The sequence below is a fragment of the Theobroma cacao genome, chromosome 2 (genome assembly GCF_053813885.1).
Source record: "Theobroma cacao isolate CCN51 chromosome 2, ASM5381388v1, whole genome shotgun sequence".
Classification (NCBI taxonomy): domain Eukaryota; kingdom Viridiplantae; phylum Streptophyta; class Magnoliopsida; order Malvales; family Malvaceae; genus Theobroma; species Theobroma cacao.
The window spans coordinates 4,927,149-4,949,484 of record NC_142640.1 but is presented as its reverse complement, the minus strand read 5'-3'; the positions used below and the strand labels follow the sequence as shown (position 1 = coordinate 4,949,484).

General features: G+C 31.9%; 2 protein-coding genes and 3 pseudogenes across 2 annotated transcripts; all 5 read right to left on the bottom strand.

Moving 5' to 3' along the window:
- Positions 1 to 6,690: 6,690 nt before the first annotated feature.
- On the bottom strand, positions 6,691 to 8,410 carry LOC18607896 (alkane hydroxylase MAH1 pseudogene; annotated as a pseudogene).
- Positions 8,411 to 12,077: 3,667 nt separating this feature from the next.
- On the bottom strand, positions 12,078 to 13,148 carry LOC18607895 (blue copper protein 1a-like). Its single transcript, XM_007042305.3, has 2 exons — positions 12,818 to 13,148; positions 12,078 to 12,575 (listed from the first exon to the last, which is right to left on the bottom strand). The coding sequence occupies exons 1-2, from the start codon at positions 13,092 to 13,094 to the stop codon at positions 12,316 to 12,318; spliced, it is 537 nt and encodes a 178-aa protein (XP_007042367.3). The 5' UTR covers positions 13,095 to 13,148; the 3' UTR covers positions 12,078 to 12,315.
- Positions 13,149 to 15,722: 2,574 nt separating this feature from the next.
- LOC18607894 (uncharacterized) lies at positions 15,723 to 16,554 on the bottom strand. Its single transcript, XM_007042304.3, has 2 exons — positions 16,261 to 16,554; positions 15,723 to 16,169 (listed from the first exon to the last, which is right to left on the bottom strand). Exons 1-2 carry the CDS (start codon positions 16,508 to 16,510, stop codon positions 15,910 to 15,912), a joined length of 510 nt encoding a protein of 169 aa, XP_007042366.1. The 5' UTR covers positions 16,511 to 16,554; the 3' UTR covers positions 15,723 to 15,909.
- A 1,345-nt stretch (positions 16,555 to 17,899) lies between these two features.
- Positions 17,900 to 19,377, bottom strand: LOC18607893 (alkane hydroxylase MAH1-like; annotated as a pseudogene).
- Positions 19,378 to 20,421: 1,044 nt separating this feature from the next.
- LOC148763951 (alkane hydroxylase MAH1 pseudogene) lies at positions 20,422 to 21,946 on the bottom strand (annotated as a pseudogene).
- Between the last annotated feature and the right edge of the window lie 390 nt (positions 21,947 to 22,336).

Here is a 22,336-nt window from a genome sequence, read left to right as displayed (position 1 = left end):
ATTTGAGATAATTGCAATATAGAGGTATTAAATGTTTTTTTCATTCGTTGTCTCAATATGATATCTATTCAAACAAATATCTTTAAAACTTAATAAACTTCTTTGAGACTTAATAGAAAATAACGCATCCTCTATTACTTTATTCCTCAAGGTAGTAAAATATTAGCTCATCTGGAGCCTTCAATTAATCTTGTACTACCAAATATTGAATTGACATTATTTTTTTTTTGTCAAGTAGGAAAAATATTTCTTGTTTTTAAATATAGTGTGTGTTATAGCAATATTTGCTAGACATATATTTACATTATTAATCTTAAATCCAACAAGATCAATATCTATATTTTCTTCAATAAAATAAAATATATACAATAAGAAACTTGCAATTTAACATAAAAAAATTTTAAATATAGAATTAAAACACATAATAAGAATATATCATAATGAAAACATATTAGAGCATCTTCATAATATAATTATACTAAATATACCAATTACTATAAATATACCAATTACTATTAAGTTCATTCTCGGATATGTCTATTACCAATCAAATGATCAATTCTTTTTTCAGGACAAGAAAATTAATAATAGATATTTTTATTACCAATCATGTAATCAATTCCTCTTTTAGGGTTGACAAATATCTTGATGTGCTATATCAACTTGACCATGATTCAAATTATCACAAGATATTTTAATTTTCAGTGATACTTGAACAAATTTAAGATGTACAACAGGTACGTGATCAATGATCTTTCATACCACATCAATAACAATACGTTTTCTATATTCATTTTATTCTTTTCATTATTTATCCACTTCTGGTGGATTACAAGTATTCATCAACTTTTTGATTGGTTATCCACTTCTAGTGGGTTAGTAGTTTAAGGTATCCATCTATTTTTTGTGTGTTGAAAGTATTCATCTATTTATGGTAGGTTATAAGTATACATCCACTTTTGGTGGGTGATCCACATATGATTGGTTATCCACTTTTGGTGGATTATACATTTTTTAGTAGGTTACGGCATTCATCCACTTTTGGTGGTAAATTATTCATTCATTTCTGGTGGCAAAATTATCCTTAGATTCTGATAGTAAAATTATTATCAACTTCTGGTGGTAAAATTATAATTAGAATTAAAATAGTGATAGTATAAATTATTATAACGACCTTTTCCATATCTATGATCATAATTATTTAATAATGTGGCATTCACTTAAGGGAATGGATAAATTTATAATTTTTTTTATTAATACCTTATTTGCTACATTCACTTTAAAAAATGGACATTATGATTTTTCATTAATAGTTATACTTTCTAATCAAGGGACAGAATATAATATTTACTATATGATAGTAAAATTCATATTAAAGTTGATTTTTAGAGAATAAAAGTATTAAAGAGATATCAAGTCACTTACTTGATTTATTACAACCAAAACAATTAAAGATCAACCATTGAAATTCTTTCAAAGCTTGGAGATGATGAAAACAAAATAATAGCAATAGTTACCTGATTTGCTAAACTATAAATCAAAACCAAATCGTTGAAATCTTTTTGAAACTTGAAGATGAAGAAAACAAAATAATTTCAAAACTTGAGAGATCAAAGAGGATCGTGCTGATAACATGTTATGAAAAATAACTTAAAAGAACAAATCAAGGGACATAATATAATATTTACTATATGATAGTAAAATTCATATTAAAGTTGATTTTTAGAGAATGAAAATATTAAAGAGATATCAAGTCACTTACTTGATTTATTACAACCAAAACAATTAAAGATCAACCATTGAAATTCTTTCAAAGCTTGGAGATGATGAAAACAAAATAATAGCAATAGTTACCTGATTTGCTAAAACTATAAATCAAAACTGAATCGTTGAAATCCTTTTGAAGCTTGAAGATGAATAAAACAAAATAATTTCAAAACTTGAGAGATTAAAGAGGATCGTGCTGATAACATGTTATGAAAAATAACTTAAAAGAACAAATAAAGATTACTGAAAGAACAATTAAAGAGAAGAAAGAAAGTATTTAGAGAGAAAAAAAAGATCTTATTGAAGTGTATATATTTTATAAATGAAGTGAATGGGTCTATTTATAAACTAACAACTCATTGAATCATAATCTTAATTTAATTCTATCTAAGAATTCAAATCATATTATATTTTTTGTATTTTACTTTTTAGATTGTTTAACTTTATCTATACTTCTTGAATTATAATGGACATTCAGATATTTTTTTCTTAACATTAACCATTTTTCTGTACTTCTTAAACCATAATTCTAAATCTTAAAAGAAAAACAGAATGCTGAACTCACCTAGATCATCATGCACAGAAGTTGAAGCAAAGGAGCCAATTCCCGATCCACCAACATTTATTTTGTTGGGGCCTTCTCTTTGATTAGGGGGATGGAAAGGGCCCCAACCCCTGCCAGTGTGGTTAAAGCCAGAGCCCCTGTCCTGGTTGGCCATGCTTATCTCAACCAACAGTACTAGAAAGGGTGCTTTGCCAACCTGTAAAACCCGTGTTCACAACTAAGTTTAAGAGTAACTGAAGAGATTGTAAAAAATTGTGATGCTTCTGGACATTGAGAGGCCGAGTACTGGACATGTTTAGGAGGAGGAAAAAGGACTCTCTGACGGATATGAAAAGCATTAATTGACCCTCTTTCTACATTGGTAGGCGGGGAAGTGGTAAGTACGATTCAAAGGCTTATGGTTGTGAAACCACGATTACCTAAGTCGTCACCGGTCCTCGGTCCTTCAGGTGCCAACTTTTGCAGCAATTTTAATGGGAAAGAAAGGTGAGAACCATTTTCTTTTCAATGAATAACAATCCGTGCACTCTTGCTTATTTCACTTCAGGGGATATAGCTCTTTACGTTGCAAGATTAATTGAGGGAAAAAACACTATTTTAGAGGTCGAGCATAAAGATAGTAATGGGTATCTTATTACATTGTTTGAGGCAGATTTAAATAATGATTTTACTATATGAATCGGATTTGAATAGGATTCAAGTACTACCTTTTGAGTTTTCGTTATCTGAATCCGATTATTATTTATAAATATTTTATTATTATTTTAATAATTAAATTAAAAATATATAAATTTTACCAACTTTATAAATAATTTTTTTATTAAAAATTAATAAATATATAAAAAATATAATTACTCTAATTATCAATATGATAATATTAATATATTTAAATTAAAAAGTTATTAAATTGCTAACATATTAAATAATATGAATATTATATCATATTATAAAATAATATAATTACTATATATATATATATATATATATACTTTTAACATAAATATATTTACTTTCTATTTTGTGTTTTAACATTACAAAAATTATGATTTATAAAATTTTTAATTATAATATATATACCATTATTTATATAAACTTATAACATATATACTTAAAGAGAGTTTTTGAGATTAGAATAGTTTTGGACTCTAACTATTTTTTTTAATTTTATGAAATTAAGGACAAATCCATATAGTTAATTAAATTAATTCATGAAATTATTATTATTAATAATTAACATGTAATGTCTTTCAATATATATAGTTTATATATTGAGTTAATTTATAAGAAATATAATTACTATTATATATATACTAAAATATTTTTAGTGTATATATACTTTAAATATAAACATATTTACATTTTATTTTGTATTAACATTACAAAATTATAACTTATCCAATTATTAATTATAATATATATAAATTTGTTTATATAAACTTATAATATATAAACCTAAAGAGAAGTTGTGAGATTAGAATAGTTCTAAAACGTATTTATTTTTTTTAATTTCATGTAATTAAGAACAAACTCATATAGTTAATTAAATTAATTCATGAAACTATAATTATTAATTAACTTGTAATGTCTTTTAATATATATACTTTATATATATTAAGTTCATTTATAAGAAATATAATTACTATTATATATATATATATATATATATATATTTATGTGAGTGTGTGTATATATGTACTTTAAATATAAACATATTTACTTTCTATTTTATGTTAACATTACAAAAATTATAACTCGTAAAATTATTAATTACAATATATATACTTTTATTTATATAAACTTATAATATATAAATTTAAAAGGAAGTTGGGAGATTAGAATAGTTTGAAAACTTAGTTATATTTTTTAATTTCTTGTAATTAAAGATAAACCTATATAGTTAATTAAATAAATTAATGAAATTATGATTATTAATTGACTTGTAATGTTTTTTAATGTATATACTTTATATACATTAGGTTCATTTATAAAAAATATAATTACTATTATATGTATTAAAATACTTTTAGTATATATACACTTTAAATATAAATATATTTATTTTCTATTTTATGTTAATATTACAAAAGTTATAACTAATGAATTTATTAATTATGTTTGAGATATTTGTTTTTGATTATATAAATTTAAATTTTATTATTTGTGTGTTTTAATTAATTTAATTATTAATAAATTGTATGAAATATGTAAGAGAAATATTATTATATATGGATTCGGATTTGGATTTGGGTAATTAAGTACTTATGAATAGTATTTTAATAATTTTTTACATAATCAAATTTTTAAATAAGTTAAGGTAATTATAGGGTAGTAACATGTATTAAAGTTAGGGTTAAGATAATACTTTTAAAAAATATTTAAATAATTAATAGAGTTCGAATAGTATATTTTTTTATAAAATTCGAGTTTAAATATTTTAAAACTAACAAATATTCTGTCCGTTGACATCCTATGCGAGCGTGAAACAAACCCTTTGCATCTCCACTAAAAACATAAGAAAAGACGTGTTGGGTAATGGGTTGGTGGAGATTTTTTTTTTTGTTTTTATGAATAGCAGATTTCATTGAAAGAAGCAGAGTCACACAAATCAGTGAAGACTCCACATAGAGATACAAGAGCTGTACACAAAATTCAGGCTACACATCTCAAAATAAGGCAGCAAGCGAAGCCCCAAAACAGCAAAAGAGGAGCTGCATGCATGCCAGACACAGGAAAAAAAATGCACAAAACACAGTTATGCGTTGGTGGAGAATTAGTAAAATCTCTTTGATTAACCCGGAATGGATGAACTTTGTTAGCATAATAATAGTCATATTTAATTTCTGTTGAGTCTTTTTCTTCATGTGTTTTGTCCACCACAGTGTCGCCAGTTGACCCAAAACGGACTGTGAACCAGCCACCACTACAACATTCACATGGGTACGCGGACGAAATTGGTCATACGTTGATGTGATGTTACAATGACAGTTTAGCATTAGATCATGATCGATCTTTATCTTTTGAAACGTCAACGTTGTCAGTTGAAATCTGGTAATTTTATTTTGGGTAAACTTCAGTGCCACCCCTTGTGGTTTTATGTTTTCTCACTTAACACCCTATGGTTTTGTTTCTCCCCCTTAACATCTTGAGGTCTTATTCTGTTTTCACAATGGAGTAACGGTGTTAACTTAATTGGAAAATACACAAAAACCCTAATCTTTAATTTAAATTTTCAAGGGTTTGCCATTAAACTTATAAAAATTGAAAACTTGAACCATAAATTACAAAAATTCAAAATATAATCATCAAATCACAAATTTAAAACACAAAATAATTAACAATAAAATGAATCTTAACTTTTTGGAACAACTTGAAAATCTTTACGTTCAATGTGACACTGACAATCAAAACTAGAAAACAAAGCAGTCACAGTAAAATCAATTTTCAAATTCATCTAAAGTTTTTCAGTTTATTAAAACCTCTTTGATGCAATCACAAAAAATCTCAAATTCAAACAAGCTTAAAGTTGCTCATCAATGACGCTAGCTAGCAATCAAGATTAAAATTTTGTGTAAACTGGGTTTTTTTGTGTTATATTTCACCAAAATCAACCAAAAAAATTTAATTAAATCATTTATGTCATATTTTAACTCCATCTATGCAATAATAGCTATTCATTTTTTTGTACAGATAATTAGATTAAAATTAGATATCAAAGTGGAAAAAATCAACATACAAATTCTCCAAATAATCCATTAACTTCACCCATCATAAAAATAGAAAAAGACAAGAAAAATTTAAAGAGAAAAGAGAAAACAAAGGAAAGTAGCTCCATAATCCTTTTTCACCTTGTTTCAAAATTAGGCCTAAAAATTACGTAAGAGAAAAAAATACAAGGAGAAAGCCACATGGTAGCATGTCAAAATCAAAGACAAAGGGCAGAGGGAGAAAGAGCATTGCAAACCAAAAGGTTTTGAGAAGAATAGAAAAGGAAAGAGAAAGCTTTACTAAGGAGAGAAAACTAAAGCAGTTGAGGAAAGGAAGAGGCGAAGTAGAAATAGTGGCATATCATCAAAAGAAAAATGGAGCCGAATGGGAAGAGATGACGCTAGTTGTTGGAGAAGATGAGAGGTTATGTTCTGGAAAAAAGAAAGAGAAAGAAACGCAGGTGAAAGAAGAGAAAAAAAATTGAAAATTGTCAATAAGAAACATTGGGTATAATTAGAACTTTAAATTAATTAATTTAAGCATGTGATGGAAATTTGAGAAATATATACTAACGCCTAATCCCATGATGGGAACAGAATAAGACCCCAGGGTGTTAAGTGGGAAACCATCAAACCACAAGTAGTGTTATTGAAGTTTAACCTTTTATTGGAGAAACAGGTTTTATAAGTACACAGTACCTAAGAAATGAGATACAAGAACACACTTTCTTTTGTGACAATTCATCAGAGGAGACCCTTTGATGTAAAGCCACCAAACGTTGCAAACAGCAGCAGCAGCAGCAGCAGCAGCAGTAGTAGTAATAGTAGTAGTAGTAAAGCTCACGCCCACCTGTTCTTAACTCTAACCATTAAGCCATGCTTCATATGAAGAATTATGCTGTGTTTTGGAGTCACGTTCTGACCTGCAATCACATGGACATTATAGTTGTGAATTATTGCCGCTGCCGTAGCCTTCATTATAATGAAAGCCAAGTTTTTCCCCAGACAGATCCTTGGTCCAGCATTGAAGGCTAAGAATTTGCTTGGCAGCTCACGTTTAATCTTTCCTTCCTCAGTGATCCACCTTTCGGGCTTGAATTCATTGCAATCCTTTCCCCATAACGATGCCATCCTTCCCATTGCATGTATGGCCATTACGACTCTTGTGTTTTTATCGACGAAATGGCCAGTTGGAAGAGTGTTCTTTTGAGTAGCTGTCCTAAATTCAAAAGGAACTGGCGGACATAACCTTAGTGTTTCATATAAAGCCGCGTGGAGATACGCCAGCTTATTCAACTCGTTTAAGGACGATGGTAGTTGACATTCCCCCACTTTTTGGGTTGACAAGTTTTTCTCCAATTCTTCTCTGATTTTAGTCTCAACCGTAGGGTTCTTGGAGAGGTGATAGAAGAACCAAGAGAGAACTGTACTGTTGGTGTCATCGGTGGCGAACATGATATGTATAAGGTTGTCCCTTATAAGGCTATCACGCGGTGTTGGTCCTGTCACCTCATTTCCTGTCAAGTAACACTTTAAAAAATTGAAATTCACTTCATCATCGTTCGATGCCATTGATTTGTTGGATTTTTCGCGTTGAAGCGATATATATTCTGCTAGGAGATCGTCCAGAGCTTTCCAAGCACGGCTTCGTCTCTTCTCTTTTCCAATCTGAAGCCAACTTAGCAGCTTCCACAGTTTGTCAGGCATGACATACCGATAAAACGCAGTCTCCCAAGCATCACTCATGGCATCGTGGAATCGGTTTTCAGGATATTCAAGGGACAGCAACTGAGGGTTACAGCCGGTAGCCATCATGCAAGCGATATCAAACGCATGCCTCGCTAACAAATCTTGCAAATCCACCACCAGGTCTCCTTTAGAAACATGCTCTAGTACTTTAATAAGCCCTTGCTCTATACGATCCGGAATGAGCTTTGCCATTGATTTGTGGAACTGTGGGTGGTTCAAGAAGGCATGGAAAATTTTCCTTTGTTTTTGCCATGCCTCACCATCGGAATTGAAAAGCGCTTCTCCGAAAATATCAAATTGCTTCATCCATTCGGATCCTTTCAGATATATTGAACTGTTTGTGCTCAGTACGTAACGCACATTCTCAGGATCACTTGTACCAAGGAAACTTGTATTGGTAAACCAGATTCCTTTGTACATAAAAGTGCCCTTGCTTTTTTCCAGGACTTCAGGAATTTTTTTATGTATCCGATGAAAGTGGAGAAGCATTGTGGGAAGCATGCCAATAAGTGGCCAGCTCCGGGGTAGACCATTGTTATCAAGGAAACGAAGTAGAAAACGAAGTAAAATGAGCGTGAAGGCAATGTATACAACATAGCCGGACACCGCCATCTTGGTTGGGTTTAGCGAGGCTAGAAGTTCCATAGACAGGCCACTTCTGAACCAGGGCTTATATTTATGGTTAGGCAAGGTGGGGTATGTATTACCTCTAATTGCATAAGATCTTTGTGAAATCGAGCCCACATGCAACGCAATTACTCTCTTCCCAATTTATCGCTTCAAATACCGAGAGGTTGTTGAGCATTTATAATCACGAATTGGTCAGTTGCCTATGCTCTAGATTACGGTGTCTCTTCAATGACAATGACGTTAACTTTTTTTTTTAATTGAGCGAAGGGATTCAAACTTTGATACAATAATTAATAAATCAAATACTCGAATGCTATAATAACTTTAATTATCAAAGCATATTATATATATAAACCATAAAACTCTATCTTTATTTATGATTTGTTGAAAAAAAAAAAGGAAACTAATTAAGATTAGAAATGGTCATTTATCAATTGCATTGAGTTTTGGATTGATTAAACTTGAAAATCTTCTTTAATTAAAATTTTAGTTTGTGTATAGTGGAATAGTTTTAAATTTCTTGTTTGTTCTCTTCTTATTTTATATTAGATTTTTATATTATAAAATGGGTCTCTAAGAAATAGCCTATTTAGAAGCTTTAGAGATGAACACTTTATAATTTTATCTTTTGCTCTAGATGGAGCTAGAATGGGTGTGAATAAGTGTTCTTATAAGGATATTGAGAGAAGATGTGTACAACATGTCTTTGGATTGATTTGAAAAACTATTAAAATATATTTTATTGCACTTTAATATTTCAATAGTAAAAGAATTGTTTTACTCCACAATATAAACGAAAGACTGAATCACATAAATTCTTATTTTTTTATTTATTTGATTATTTTGGATCTTATATTTGTTATTGGTTGGACAATTTTCATAACAAATTATTGTGAGAAAAAAAAAGTTCAAAAGTTTGATAACCCTATAATAACTTAAATCTTTGGTTATTGTAAAAGTGGTTCTTGTGATAGAAGAGAAAGCGTTGCAAACAAATAAAAAGATGTGTCAGAAGCAGCAGAAAAGAAGATTGAAGCAGTTCTTGAAGTACTGAGTGTTGTAGCAGGTGAAAGACAATAAGAAGAGAATTAAGAAGTAGAAAAGAATTAAAGAGAGAATTTAGAGAGATAAGCTCCAAAGGATCATCTGTTAGCTCAGGGGAAATAGCTCCTTTAAATGAATTGTGATGTTTTATATATAGTGTTAAAAATAGTGATTACTCAAAAATAAGCTTTAATGTACCTTATGAATGATATTATTGTGAATATCTTTAATGTGAGTAACCGTTATTGTAATTAGTATAATAAGACTTGTTCTCAAGTAAAAGGTAATAGAGAAGAGGTATACGTGAAAAGGTATAAGAGAAGAAGCTATATATGAATAAATATAAGAGAAAAAGGTATATGTGAACAGGTATACAAAAATAAGGTAAGATGGTAAAACACTTGTACTTTAAGAAAAAATTACGAAAAATATCTCTTAACTATCTCCATATCTGAGCCACTAAACTAAACTCTCTGAAATATTTTAAGATGAAAGTAACTTATGAACTTTGCCACTGATTCTGAGTTGCTTTCACTGTCATTTGTGTGAAATGGTTGCTCTGTGCGAAGTAGCTGTTCTACTTGTATTAGTTATTTTATATGGAGTAGTGCTTTACTTATTTTAGTTATTCTACGTGAAATAGCGTTTTACTTGTTCTAATTGTTTTGCATGAAGTAGTATTTCATTTGTTTTAGTTGTTCTATATGAATTAGTGCTTCACTCATTTTGGTTATTCTCTATACAATATTATGTTGTAAAATAATTTTTTAGAGAATATGTATTAATCAAAATTAAGTATCTACAGTTGTTAACCATCAAAGTTTTACATAATATCATTATTTAGCTTTATTATAGTCGAAGCTTACTACATTAAGTTCAAGATGCATTTATTAGTTAAAAGTTAAAGCTTAATTCGTTTTGATAATTACTAAGTATTTCTAATAATCAAGTAAAGAAAAAGTTAATCATAAAAACTTTATTAACCTTTTTCCATTGATTTGTTAGGCAACAGAACAATATTATCGCTAACATTAAAGTGTGAGATTTGAATTGTAACAATTACAATTTTAAGGATTAATAAATAATTACAATTACAATTTATTTTTTTTCTCTGTATATAAAAAGTGGATGGAAAGAAAAGATTTGAGGGCATAATTATTATAAAATGATCGATTTTGTTTGGTAACCAAAAAATAACTTGTTGGGAGAAATTTTTTTCTGTGTAAAATATTTTAGAGGAAAATGTAATATTTTTTATTATTTGGATAAACTGTTGGAAAACTTTTCTACTTGTTTGGATCATTATGTGAAAATTATTTTTCACCATCGTTGTTGGAGTTGAGTGTTAAAATGATAAATAAGAGTTGATTACAAAATAATGATGTCATTTGATTCTTACTAATTTCTGATCAAAATTAAGAATAAAAATGAAAATGAATAAAATAAATAATAATATTTTTCAAAGTATTTAATCACATATCTCTAATGAAAGTAAACCCTAAACACTATAAAAATATTAATGTTTATCATTTGTGTAAACCATCCCATTTTATATTTATTAATGTGTATTCATTAAGTGATGGTCATTGAAATATTTTTTATTATAATTATTAGTAAAATTGATTCAATTTATAAATAAAAATTTTAATTGCATTGAATGATTTCATTAAAAAATATTTTTTAATTTTTAATAGTATTGACTAATTTAAATATTAATATTTTAAGTTAAAAATTTTTAATTTTCTAATATTTTAAGTTAGATATTAATTTTTTATATTTTTTATTATATTAAGTTAAATATTAATACTCATCAAACCTATACTACTATGTTTAGTATAAAATTATTTTTCTAATTTTTTGAAAAATGTCTTATGTCTCTCAATGATGTAAGACATTTTACATGGTCAATGCATATTTTTCTTATTGGGTCGTAAAATATTTAATATCTGGACAAAATTTTTCATCTTCTAAACAATTATAAGTTTTGAAAATATTTATAGAAAAGTATTTTTAGTCAAAATAAACAAATCCTAATTTGAATAAGTTTTTTTTCATTTATCTGAAAATTAGATTTTGAGACTATAAGAAAAAAATTGTTAATTTATGTAATTTTTAATTAAAAAAGGATAAATTTATATATTTTTTAATTTGAATTTTTAAAAAATAAAAAATTATTTCACTTTATAGATGCAAGTACAAAATTAAATCAAGTAAATTCTTATATATATATATATATATATATTTTTTAGCAATTATCTTAACATTGTCAATCCTCTGCATTAAATAGACGTGCAGGTGGGAGTTTGCCTTTAATTACCTATTTGGTACTTTTTAGGAACTGACCATAGCCAATTAATAAGCTAGTGGCAGGGCAAGGCATTTAACACCACCAAACCATCCCGTGAATGTGACAACGTCTCCAACTTTCTGCATGGAATTAAATAAATTGACTGGGAAAGGATCCGTCGAAGATTCGTCGGCCGGCACGCCAGCCTTGTTTTGGCCCAAGAAATAGCATTCACGATTTTTTTTTTTTTTATAAAAAAAAGTAAGCTTCTTTCATTAAATGATGAAAGAACGGAGTTGCTTGGGTAAATCTTTAGCTCTTATCATCTCTCTGAAACAAACCTAAAATTTTATTCAAGAATGTCTTATGAAGAAGACATGCACTGCATCCTTATCTTATTTTCTGTAATCATAAGAAAATTAAAGAAAAATAAAACTAGCTGTTCGAACAGATTAAACAAGGATTATAATTGTTTATTAGTACATTAATTCTGTTAACAAAGTAAAATAGGACACTAGGAGATTAAGCAGTGCTGTATGGGATCTTCTTTATTTCTCGTCTTCCGTGGATTAGTTGTGCCAACGGAGTAGTGGTACCACCATGAACCTCATGCCGCCCGCCTTACAATGGACGCCATTACGTTCACCGCAAGCGAAGTAATGGGATCTCCACCTCTTAAGCACAAACTCGAACCCATCCCCGCCTCCTTGCGTTGGGCTTGCAATCATCTTTGCTCTCTTCAAGTCGCAATTCAGGTAGCTCCAAAAGTCATGAAATAAGTAGACGCTGTGAGGGAATGTGTTGTTGCTTGGTGGGTCGTACTTGAACACTGCAATTAAATCACTGTCATCAATTTCGACATTTACAGAAAGTTTTTACTTTGTTTTGTTTTATTTTTTCTTCTTTGAAAATTAAAGAGCAGCTTTTCATCAAACTTGGGAGAATGAAAAGGTTCCCACCAGTAAGAGGGACATAAACGAATACATGAAGAAAGGGTATTGGTCGATATGCCCTGAGGCAAAGTTTTTATTTTGTTGTCAGGGAAGAAAATGGAAAAGAAGGTTAACTCACCTAGAGTATCATTGAAGTAAAAGGGTGCATTCTGGAATGCCCATTCGGAGTAGTTGAAGCCGTAGTGCCAGTTCTCTGAACCACCTACAATGATTTTGTTGGGGCCTTCTGTTTGATTCAGGGTTTGATTATTATGGGAGCCCCAGCCCGAGCCCGAGCCCCAGCCCCAACCAGTGTAGTTAGAGCTATGGCCCCAGTCCTTACTGCCCATGCTCCCTCCCAACATGGAAGCAGCTATCAGAACTAGGATGAGTCCATGTGCATGTGTAAAACCCATGTTCACAGCCCAAGTAATTTCAAGACCAAATAGTGAAGAAAAAGATTGTACAACTCGATGCTGTTGGCATTGGCAGGGTAGAGGAAGAGGTTTATATACGGGTGAAAGCAAGTAGAAAATGGTGCTAATCTGCCAAATTGACCCTTTGTCTGAATTCGGGTAGGCGAGAAAGTTGAAATATGATGCAACATGGTTTTTCTATACGAGTATTACACGTTTTCTCTAAGTCGTCCACACTTGTTCAATGAGTGATATCCAAGTCTCCCATACACCACAGAATGAAATCAATTATGGTTTTTGGGGCCTTTTGGCACTTGAAGTTGAAAAAAATTGAAGACAAAATGGTACATAAAATTAGTATATCAATAAACAACTCTTTTTAATTTTACACAAACCTTAAGAGAAAACGTGGATTGGTAGGCAGTTAGTGAAAACGTAGCGTAATCATTGCTGGCTATTCTTTCTATTTCTCTTTTTTTTTTTCTTATCATGTGCTTAAAAGTTTGGTTTGTCAGGAAGTGTTGGAGTCAAACGTACATACCACAACCATTTAGCCAAAAAAAACTAAGTCAAAAGGTGTATCGATTATGCTACTTAGAGAATTGATAGAAACATTAAACATGCATAGGCATACGTTTACATGATGTTATAATGACGGTTTAATCAATTAGCAAATGTTTAATCGTTTTGAGAAACTAATTAACAAAAAAAATCCCATAATCAGTTTCTTTTCTTCCTTTTTGAAGAAAGAAAATCACATATTCTTTGAATTATCTATATAATATTTTACCACATCAAAATTAAGAACTAATTAATATTCTGCTAATGTATATAATGATAAATAATTACTATTCTTTTGTATTGGTTAACCTGAAATTATATGAAATTATTGATGCATTATTGAAATTCATAAAGGAGCTTACCCTTGCTTCCTTTCATATCTATTGAAATTTGCCCTTAGATATTAATTTGTCTCCGCCTATCACATGATGAAAATCAAGAATTACAGCAATGAATTTAAAAAAAAAAAAAATGGGGCAGTGACCTTCAACCAGCAATGACACCGGTGTTTGTTCATGAATCATGTTTGCTTTTTGCTTATATACTATTCAATAACAATCATGGCCAAGTCAATAATCTCCTGCAACATGACACAACTATATATGCCAAGTTTCCTATCGACAATTGAACTATGCTCATTGACAAAAGAGTGTCTTAATGCACATTCTTTTTTAGCAAATTCCGAAAGATTGACGAAGTCTGCAAGAGATTTTCGGAGAAGACTAATATCTTTGGACTTAGATTGGCGGCTTAATGCCTTTTGGGTGGGAACCAAGGTTGGTGAAGTTCAACGATATTTCTTGCCTCATGGAAACCGTGGACTCATGGTCTCAGTTCTTTAGGTTCGTCATTGTAAAAATAACAGAAAAATGGAAATAACCCAATTAAATAAGCATGGCTACGGACCTTTATATTGACTCTCATTCGTTTTTCATTCTGACTTACGACTTTCGTGCATATCACTAACTTTAAAGAGGTTTGAGGGGATTTGGTACATGAACTGAACATAAAATGGACTACTGAGCGATGAGGTTGATAATATACTGCAAATATTTGAGCGTATAACTCTGTTTTGGGGGAAGAAGGGTTTCCGTTTTCCAATGCAAAAAACCAATGGATAGAGGGAATTAGTAGATTCTTTGTTGAAACAAATTGTTTTTGAATGATTAATGTGGAATTGATACACATTAATGGGACGACCTTGGGCCTCAAGATTGTTGCAGGACTCGCATTTGAAACAGAAAAGAAGTCACAGATCCTGTAAGAGACCAATGCAGCAAAACTCAAAGATGGTGTTTAATACTTTATAATGCAATGTGATTATAGGTAATGTGATTGTAAATAATGTGATTGCAAAAAAAATAATATTACAGTATTTGATATACAAACAAAATAATAATTAAAATATAAAGAAGATAACATTGCAACGTTTGGTTTACAAATATTTTACTGAGAATATAATGTTAATTTTTAAAATTTTCTTTATTTATTAAAATATAAGTTTAATATACTTGTATTTTTAATTGTTAATTTTATATAATATCATTTTTAAATATATTTTTAATGTCATATATTTTATTTTTATTTTTATTATAATGTTATATATTTTATTTTCATTTTTGAATATAATTTTTTATATTATATAATTTATTAATTTCTTTTACCTATATTATATAAATTTTAATTTCTTATATTTTATTTTATTTTTATTTCTAATTCTTATATTATATATATTTTATTTTACTATTTTTATTTTAATTATAACATAACAAAATATTTTTAATAAAGTAATAAAGTTGAAGGATAAAAATGTCTTTAATAACATTGTAGAGTACAATGTAATATGATTGCATTACAATCTTACATTGCAGTTGTCTATTGCAAAATAAACACTGTAATGTAATTTAATTAGATACATTGCAGAAAATATGCTCTAACTTCTCTTATACTAAACATTACCAAAGCACTAAATAGCGAATCCATGAGTACGAAAATATTTTCTTCGGGTCAAGCAATTGCATTAAATTAAGAAATTACAAGCTTATATTGAAGAACATGGCTGGAGACTGAAAGCGAAGAATTAGTGCCTTGGCTAGCGAACCTCTTATTCATTGAACATCATTAATCTCAGCTTATTCTTCTTTCAGGCACGCTAAAACAGGGAAAAAGAAAAAAGGCTCAATACAATGTTGTGAACAAAAATGATGTGGAACACAGGCACTGCATCTTCCCCGGATTCTAAGCCTTGTGTCCGTCAGTAGTACCAACGGAGCAGCGGAACCACAGCGAATTTCATAAGGCCATCCTTGCAATGGAAGCCATTACGTTCACCACAAGCAAAGTAATAAGGTCTCCACCTCTTCAACACGAACTCAAACCCATTTCCACCTCCCTGAGTTGGGTTTGCAATCATCTTAGCTTTTCTTAAGTCACAGTTGAGGAAGCTGCGCAGGTTGGGGAGCAAGTAGACACTGTGAGGAAACGTGGTGTTGCTTGGTGGATCATATTTGAACACTGCCAAACGTATATAAAAAAATATTAATTTCCCAGCTCCATTTTGAAATAAAAAAACCAACAGAATCAAGAATATTAAGATCTAACTTACCTAGAGTATCATTGAAGTAGAAGGGAGCGTTTTTGAGAGACCAATCGGTGTAGTTGACACCAAATTGCCAATTCTGTGATCCACCAACAATGATCTTCTTGGGGCCATTGGTATGATTGTGGGGATGATGGGAGCCCCAGGCGGAATGGTTAAAGCCATAGCCCCAGTCCTTGTTGGCCAAGCTTACTCCCAACATGGAAGCAGCAATCAGCACTAGAACAAGTCCTTGAGCAAATGTAAATCTACCCATTTGTCAGTAAAGTTTAAAGAGTGAAAGAAAGTACAACAGTTCAATGTTGTTGGTGGCAATGGGAGGATGACCAGACAGGCTTTTATAAGGGAGACAGAGTGAGAGAAAGTTGTTTTAAGTGCTAATATGCCCAAATGAACCTTTTTCAACATTGGTAGGCAAAAATGGGAAAAGTGATATCACAGGTTTATGTTGACATTTTCTTTAAGTCATTCACATTTCTTTGTGGTCACTTTTCCCATTCTTGATCCTTTTATTCTTTCTTCTTCTGATTTTTTCCATTGTTTATATGCTACTTGGATGACCAAAACAATGTGTCATAGTCAATTTGTTCCCAAAAAAACTTAGTGTCAAAGTTAACTGTAGATAGTGGGTAGTGGATATCTAATTAAAAGTCTAAGATATAAACATACCAAAGCAAAACAGTTCATTTGATGGATTAACAAGGGAATAGAAAATATGATCATACGCTTACATGATGTTACAATGACGAATAAATTGCAAACAAACAAAAAATATATAAATTGATTGTTAGATTTAACAACGTATTTGTATTCGGTTGCGCATGTAAAGTTTTAAATTAATGTGATATCCATATTATATCGGTCAAGAATACTATATTTTTAATTTACTTAATGATTGAAAATTTATTATATCAAATGAGTATTTAGACATTTTTAATGAACTTAAAATTTGAAAAGAATAGTCCATGTTACAAAACATAAAATTTAACGGTGAATTAACCAAATATAAACCGTATAAAAAATAATGAAAGAGTGTAAAACTAAGTGTAAATGGCTCCTCCTCTATATATATATTATAGATAATGAATTAATTTCAAAAGGTTGAAATTAAGATTTTTTAATTCTTTAAATTGTTGAAATATATAATTTGAATATTTCTCCTCCAACTTAAATTAAAGAAACAAATAACAATTCACTAAAAATATATTTAGAAATATTTTACTTATGTTCATTTGTAGTTAGATAATATACACAATGGATTAATTTTCAATGTTCAAGCAAATGAAAAGGGTATTAAATTTTTGAAATACAATTGGATGGAACTTATCAAAGCAATGTAGTATAATTGTAAAACGATAAATTACTCGTTTAATCTTATTCTCATATATTTGATTATTGAAATTGTCTATAAATTTACACAACATATAGCGAGATTATTCGCTCAGGGACAGCAAAGGACCAAAGGCTACACTAACTGATACAGATGAAGTACCATTTTCTCATTTCAAATGATTGGGATCAAACAGTATAATACTCTCAATCTTATGGTAGAACCAGTATTGTTTAAAATACCAGAGGACTTTGAAACAACTTCCAACTGTTTAATTATGGCTATATGCAAAGATTGAGGGCTAGCTACAGCTGATCAACTCCATCTATTCTTAATCCTAGCCATTAAGCCATGTTTCATGTGGAGAATCACCCCATGTTTGAGGGTCACATTCTGCCCTTGATCAATCACTTGGACGTTGTAGTAATGAAATATGGTTGCAATTGTAGCTTTCATCATGATTAGAGCCAAATTCTTTCCTGGACAATTCCTTGGCCCTGCATTGAAGGAAAAGAATTTGCTTGGGGGCTCACGTCTAAGCTTTCCTTCTTTTGTGATCCATCTCTCTGGCTTGACTTCAAGGTAATCCTCTCCCCACAGCCAGGTCGTCCTTCCCATTGCATATGTGCAGATCAAAATTCTTGTGTTTTGATCGACGTGATGGCCGCTTGGAAGAGTGTCGGGCTGAGTAGGTTTTCTGATCTCGAAAGGAACAGGTGGGTACAATCTTAGCGTTTCATATATAAAGCCGCATGGCGATACACCAACCTGTTCAACTTGTTCAAGGGCAACCGTAATCGCAGTTCTCGTACTTGTTCGGCTGACAAGTTTCTTTCCTGCTCTTCTCTGATTTTATTTTCAACAATAGAATTTTTAGAAATGAGATAAAAGAACCAAGAAAGAGTTGCACTGGTAGTGTCGTCTGCGGTAAGCAAGAAAAATATGATATTGTTCCGTATGAGATTACTATTAGGAGTCGGCCCTGTCACTTCATGTTCTGTTAAGTAACACTTCAAAAAATTGAAATCGTCTTCATTTTTACTTGATTCCGTTGCCTTCATTTTTTTTTCACGCTGCATCTATACATCTTCTGCACAAAGATTGTCGAGCTTTCCAAGCATAGCTTCGCTTTTTCTCTTTCCCAATCTGAAGCCAACTTTGCAGCTTCCATAGGGTATCAACTTTCTGAAACGTTGCCTTCCAAGAATCACTAGAGGCTTTAAAGAATCTATTTTCAGGGAATTCGGTCGACAGAAGTTGGGGGTTATAGCCGGTGGCCATAATGCTAGCAATATCGAATGCATGCCTCACGAGCAAGTCTTGCAAGTTCACCACTAGCGGCACGTTCTAGTACTTTAACAAGCCCTTGCTCAATACGGTCCGGAACGATCTTTGCAACAGATTGGTGGAATCGTGGGTGGTTCAAGAAAGCGTGGAATGATCTCCTATGCCCCTTCCACACCTCACCATCGGAATTGAAAAGCCCTTCTCCGAATATATCATAATACTTTCTCCATTCTGATCCTTTGGGATATATTGAATTTGGCTCACTGGTAGCCAGGAAACCTGTGTCAGTCAACTAGATTCGTTTGTATGAGAAATTGCCATTGCTTCTTTCCAGGTCTTCAGAATTCGATCTCATGAATCCTATGGGAGCGGAGAAATAATGTTGGATACATCCCAACAAATGGATAATTGAGAGGGAGATCAATTTTATATAGGAAACGACAGAGAAAATAAAGAAAAATAATTGCCAGGATCAAGCATTCAAGATAGCCGGAGACTGCCATCATGTTCTTTTGCATGGCTAAAATGTTGCTTAGATAGTAATAGACCTTCAGTTGTGGGTTTGTGGCTATACCCCAAGTTACATTTAAACTAGCTTATTGTTTATATACAAACTAAAGAAGGGTAGCTTAGCAGCACCCTGCTTGCCGTACTCTAATCAAGTCCAAGTTCACCCGAGTTGTTCCCACATGTTAGATTGCGCATACTTGGATCATCTATTTCCGAACCAAAACTCCAAGGGGCTTTGGTTTTCCTGTAGACATTTACCTCTCTACCTACAAATTAATTAAGGAAAATATTCTTGACCCCATATACTTTTATCTAAGTATAGTTTTTTTTTTTAAAAAAAAAGGAAAACCATTTGTCAACAGGTGATGATTAAATTTAATAACACTATTTACTCATGTCGCATAAAATGCAAATTATTTATTTATTTATCTTATAGAGGTGCAGAGGACCTAAGTCCAAATTAATCTACCCGAGATCTTCCTCGTTTCCCAGACGTTCCAGGCCTCTCCGATTCCTCAATAATCTCCAAAATCTATACCTAAAATCTTAACTATCTTACCCAAAAAAAATGACAAGTTTTCGCATTTCAAGAGTGGTGAGATGGTGATTTTGGTGATTCTGGGACGATCTTGATTGAAAGTGAAGGAAATGGGAGTCCACGGCCTATTTGTAATGTAGAGAGGAGGGACTCGTGTGAACGCTATAATCCATACAGAAGGTAGAGGGTAAGCCAGCTATGGAATGGGCTAAAGACTCGGCAAGCCCATAGTGCTACACTCACTGACACACAAATAATTGTCGGTACGAAGGTTTTGGAATTTCAATACTCAATAACTTACTAATAAATGAGAAAATCACTATTTATACATCTCAAATGGATGGAATTGATTTAATTATACAGATATATATATATACACACGCATACACACACGAGTGCCACCATGTGAATCAGAGAGGTGCAGGGTCACAATACATAGTCTGAAAATAATAACATTTTAGAAGACGTAAAGCCAAGTAACACTTCGCATGGAGTACTACAGTTCAATTCCACCTGTTCTTAATCCTAACCATTAAGCCATTCTTCATTTGATAAAACGCACTGTTTTTTGGAGCAATGTTTTGGCATTCAGTCACATGCACCTTGTAGTTGTGGAGCACTGCTGTTGCTGTAGCCTTCATCAGGAAAAACGACAACTCTTTTCCTGGACAAATCCTTGGTCCTGCAAGGAAGGCGGAGAATTTACTGGGTGCCTCACGCTTAAGCTTTCCTTCCTCCGTGATCCACCTCTCTGGCTTGAATTCATGGCAATCTTCTCCCCATAAAAATTCCATCCTGCCCATTGCATGTATTCCTATTATGATTCTCATATTTCTATCGACACGATGCCCACTTGGAAGAATGTCTTGCTGAGCGCATGTCCTGAATTCGAAAGGAATAGGTGGACATAGCCTTAGCGTTTCGCAAAACGCTGCATGGAGATATGTTAGCTTATTCAGCTCGTTGAAGCAAGATGGAATTTGCAATCCCCCTGCTTCTTTCATTGATAAGTTTTTCTTCACTTCTTCTCTTATTTTGTTTTCAGCCATGGGATTCTTGGCGAGGAGATAGAAGAACCAAGTCAGAACTAAACTGTAAGTGTCGTCACTGGCAAACAAAAAATGAATAACGTTGTCCCTTATAAGACTATCTCTGGGTGTTGGGCCCGTCACCTTATGTCCTGTCAAGTAACACTTCAAAAAATTGAAATTATCCCCTTCATCTGTGTTTGATGCCATTGCTTTGTTGGATTTTTCACGTTGAATTGATATATATTCTGCTAAAAGCTCATCGAAAGCCTTCCAAGCTTCACTTCGTCTCTTCTCTTTCCCTATCTGAAGCCAACTTTGCAGCTTCCATAGACTGTCAGGCATGACATATCTGTAAAAAGCTGCCTCCAGAGTATCACTCATGGCTTTGTGGAATCGGTTCTCTGGGAATTCAAGGGAGAGTACCCCAGGGTTACAGCCGGTAGCCATTATGCAACCAATATCAAATGCATGTCTCACAAACAAATCTTGCAAGTTCACCACTAGCTCTCGTCTCGAAACATACTCTAGCACTTTAAGAAGCCCTTGCTCTATACGATCCTCAAGGATCTTTGCAAGTGATTGGTGGAATTGCTGGTGATTTAAGAAAGCATGAAAAACTTTCCTATGACGTTTCCATGCCTCACCATCGGAATTGAAAAGTGCTTCTCCAAATATATCAAATTGCTTCAGCCACTCGGACCCCTTCAAATATGCTGAATTGTTTGTGCTCAAAATATAACGCACATTCTCAGGATCGCAGGTGGCCAAGAAACTTGTGTTAGTAAACCAAACTCCTCTATACAGAAAGGTGCCATTGCTTCTTTTCAGGACTTCGGCAACTTTCTCATGAGCCCTGTGGAAGTTGAGAAGTAATGTTGGAGTCATCCCAACAAATGGCCAGTTTCGTGGGAGACCATTGTTATGTATGAAGCGATAGAGAAAACGAAGAATAACAATTGCCAAGATCATGCATCCAAGATAGCCAGACACTGCCATCACGTAGACTCTTAAAAATGCTTAAAGGTTGCTTATGGCATATTCTCAATGAGCCCACTCTATATATATATATAGGTGCAGCCTTGCCCGTAATCAGTCACAATCAGAACAGCTTTGTTATCTATAAATGAGAAGTTTCCATCTACTTGCCAAGTTGCCATGATTGTAATGACCCAAATATGGAACACTACTTTTTTTATTATATGGTAGTTAAAGCTCTCCTCATCTCCGTCACGTACGGTCACGCTTCAGGCTTTTAGTGCTACGGTGCACGTTTTTAGGGCAAATAATAAAATAAAATAAAAAAATCTGCCACGGCTAGAGTCAAAGAGACAGACTGTCCATTCCTCCATTACCGTTACCATTTCCTCCAACCACCCACCTTAAGGT

What these genes read in the sequence shown, in the direction of transcription:
- LOC18607895 (XM_007042305.3), bottom strand. Translation starts at nt 13,094, where the DNA reads ATGGGTTTTACACATGCACATGGACTCATCCTAGTTCTGATAGCTGCT. An exon ending in TTACTTCAATGATACTCTAG is followed by an intron (nt 12,576 to 12,817) that starts GTGAGTTAACCT and finishes ATTTAATTGCAG; the next exon opens with TGTTCAAGTACGACCCACCA.
- LOC18607894 (XM_007042304.3), bottom strand. Translation starts at nt 16,510, where the DNA reads ATGGGTAGATTTACATTTGCTCAAGGACTTGTTCTAGTGCTGATTGCT. An exon ending in CTACTTCAATGATACTCTAG is followed by an intron (nt 16,170 to 16,260) that starts GTAAGTTAGATC and finishes TACGTTTGGCAG; the next exon opens with TGTTCAAATATGATCCACCA.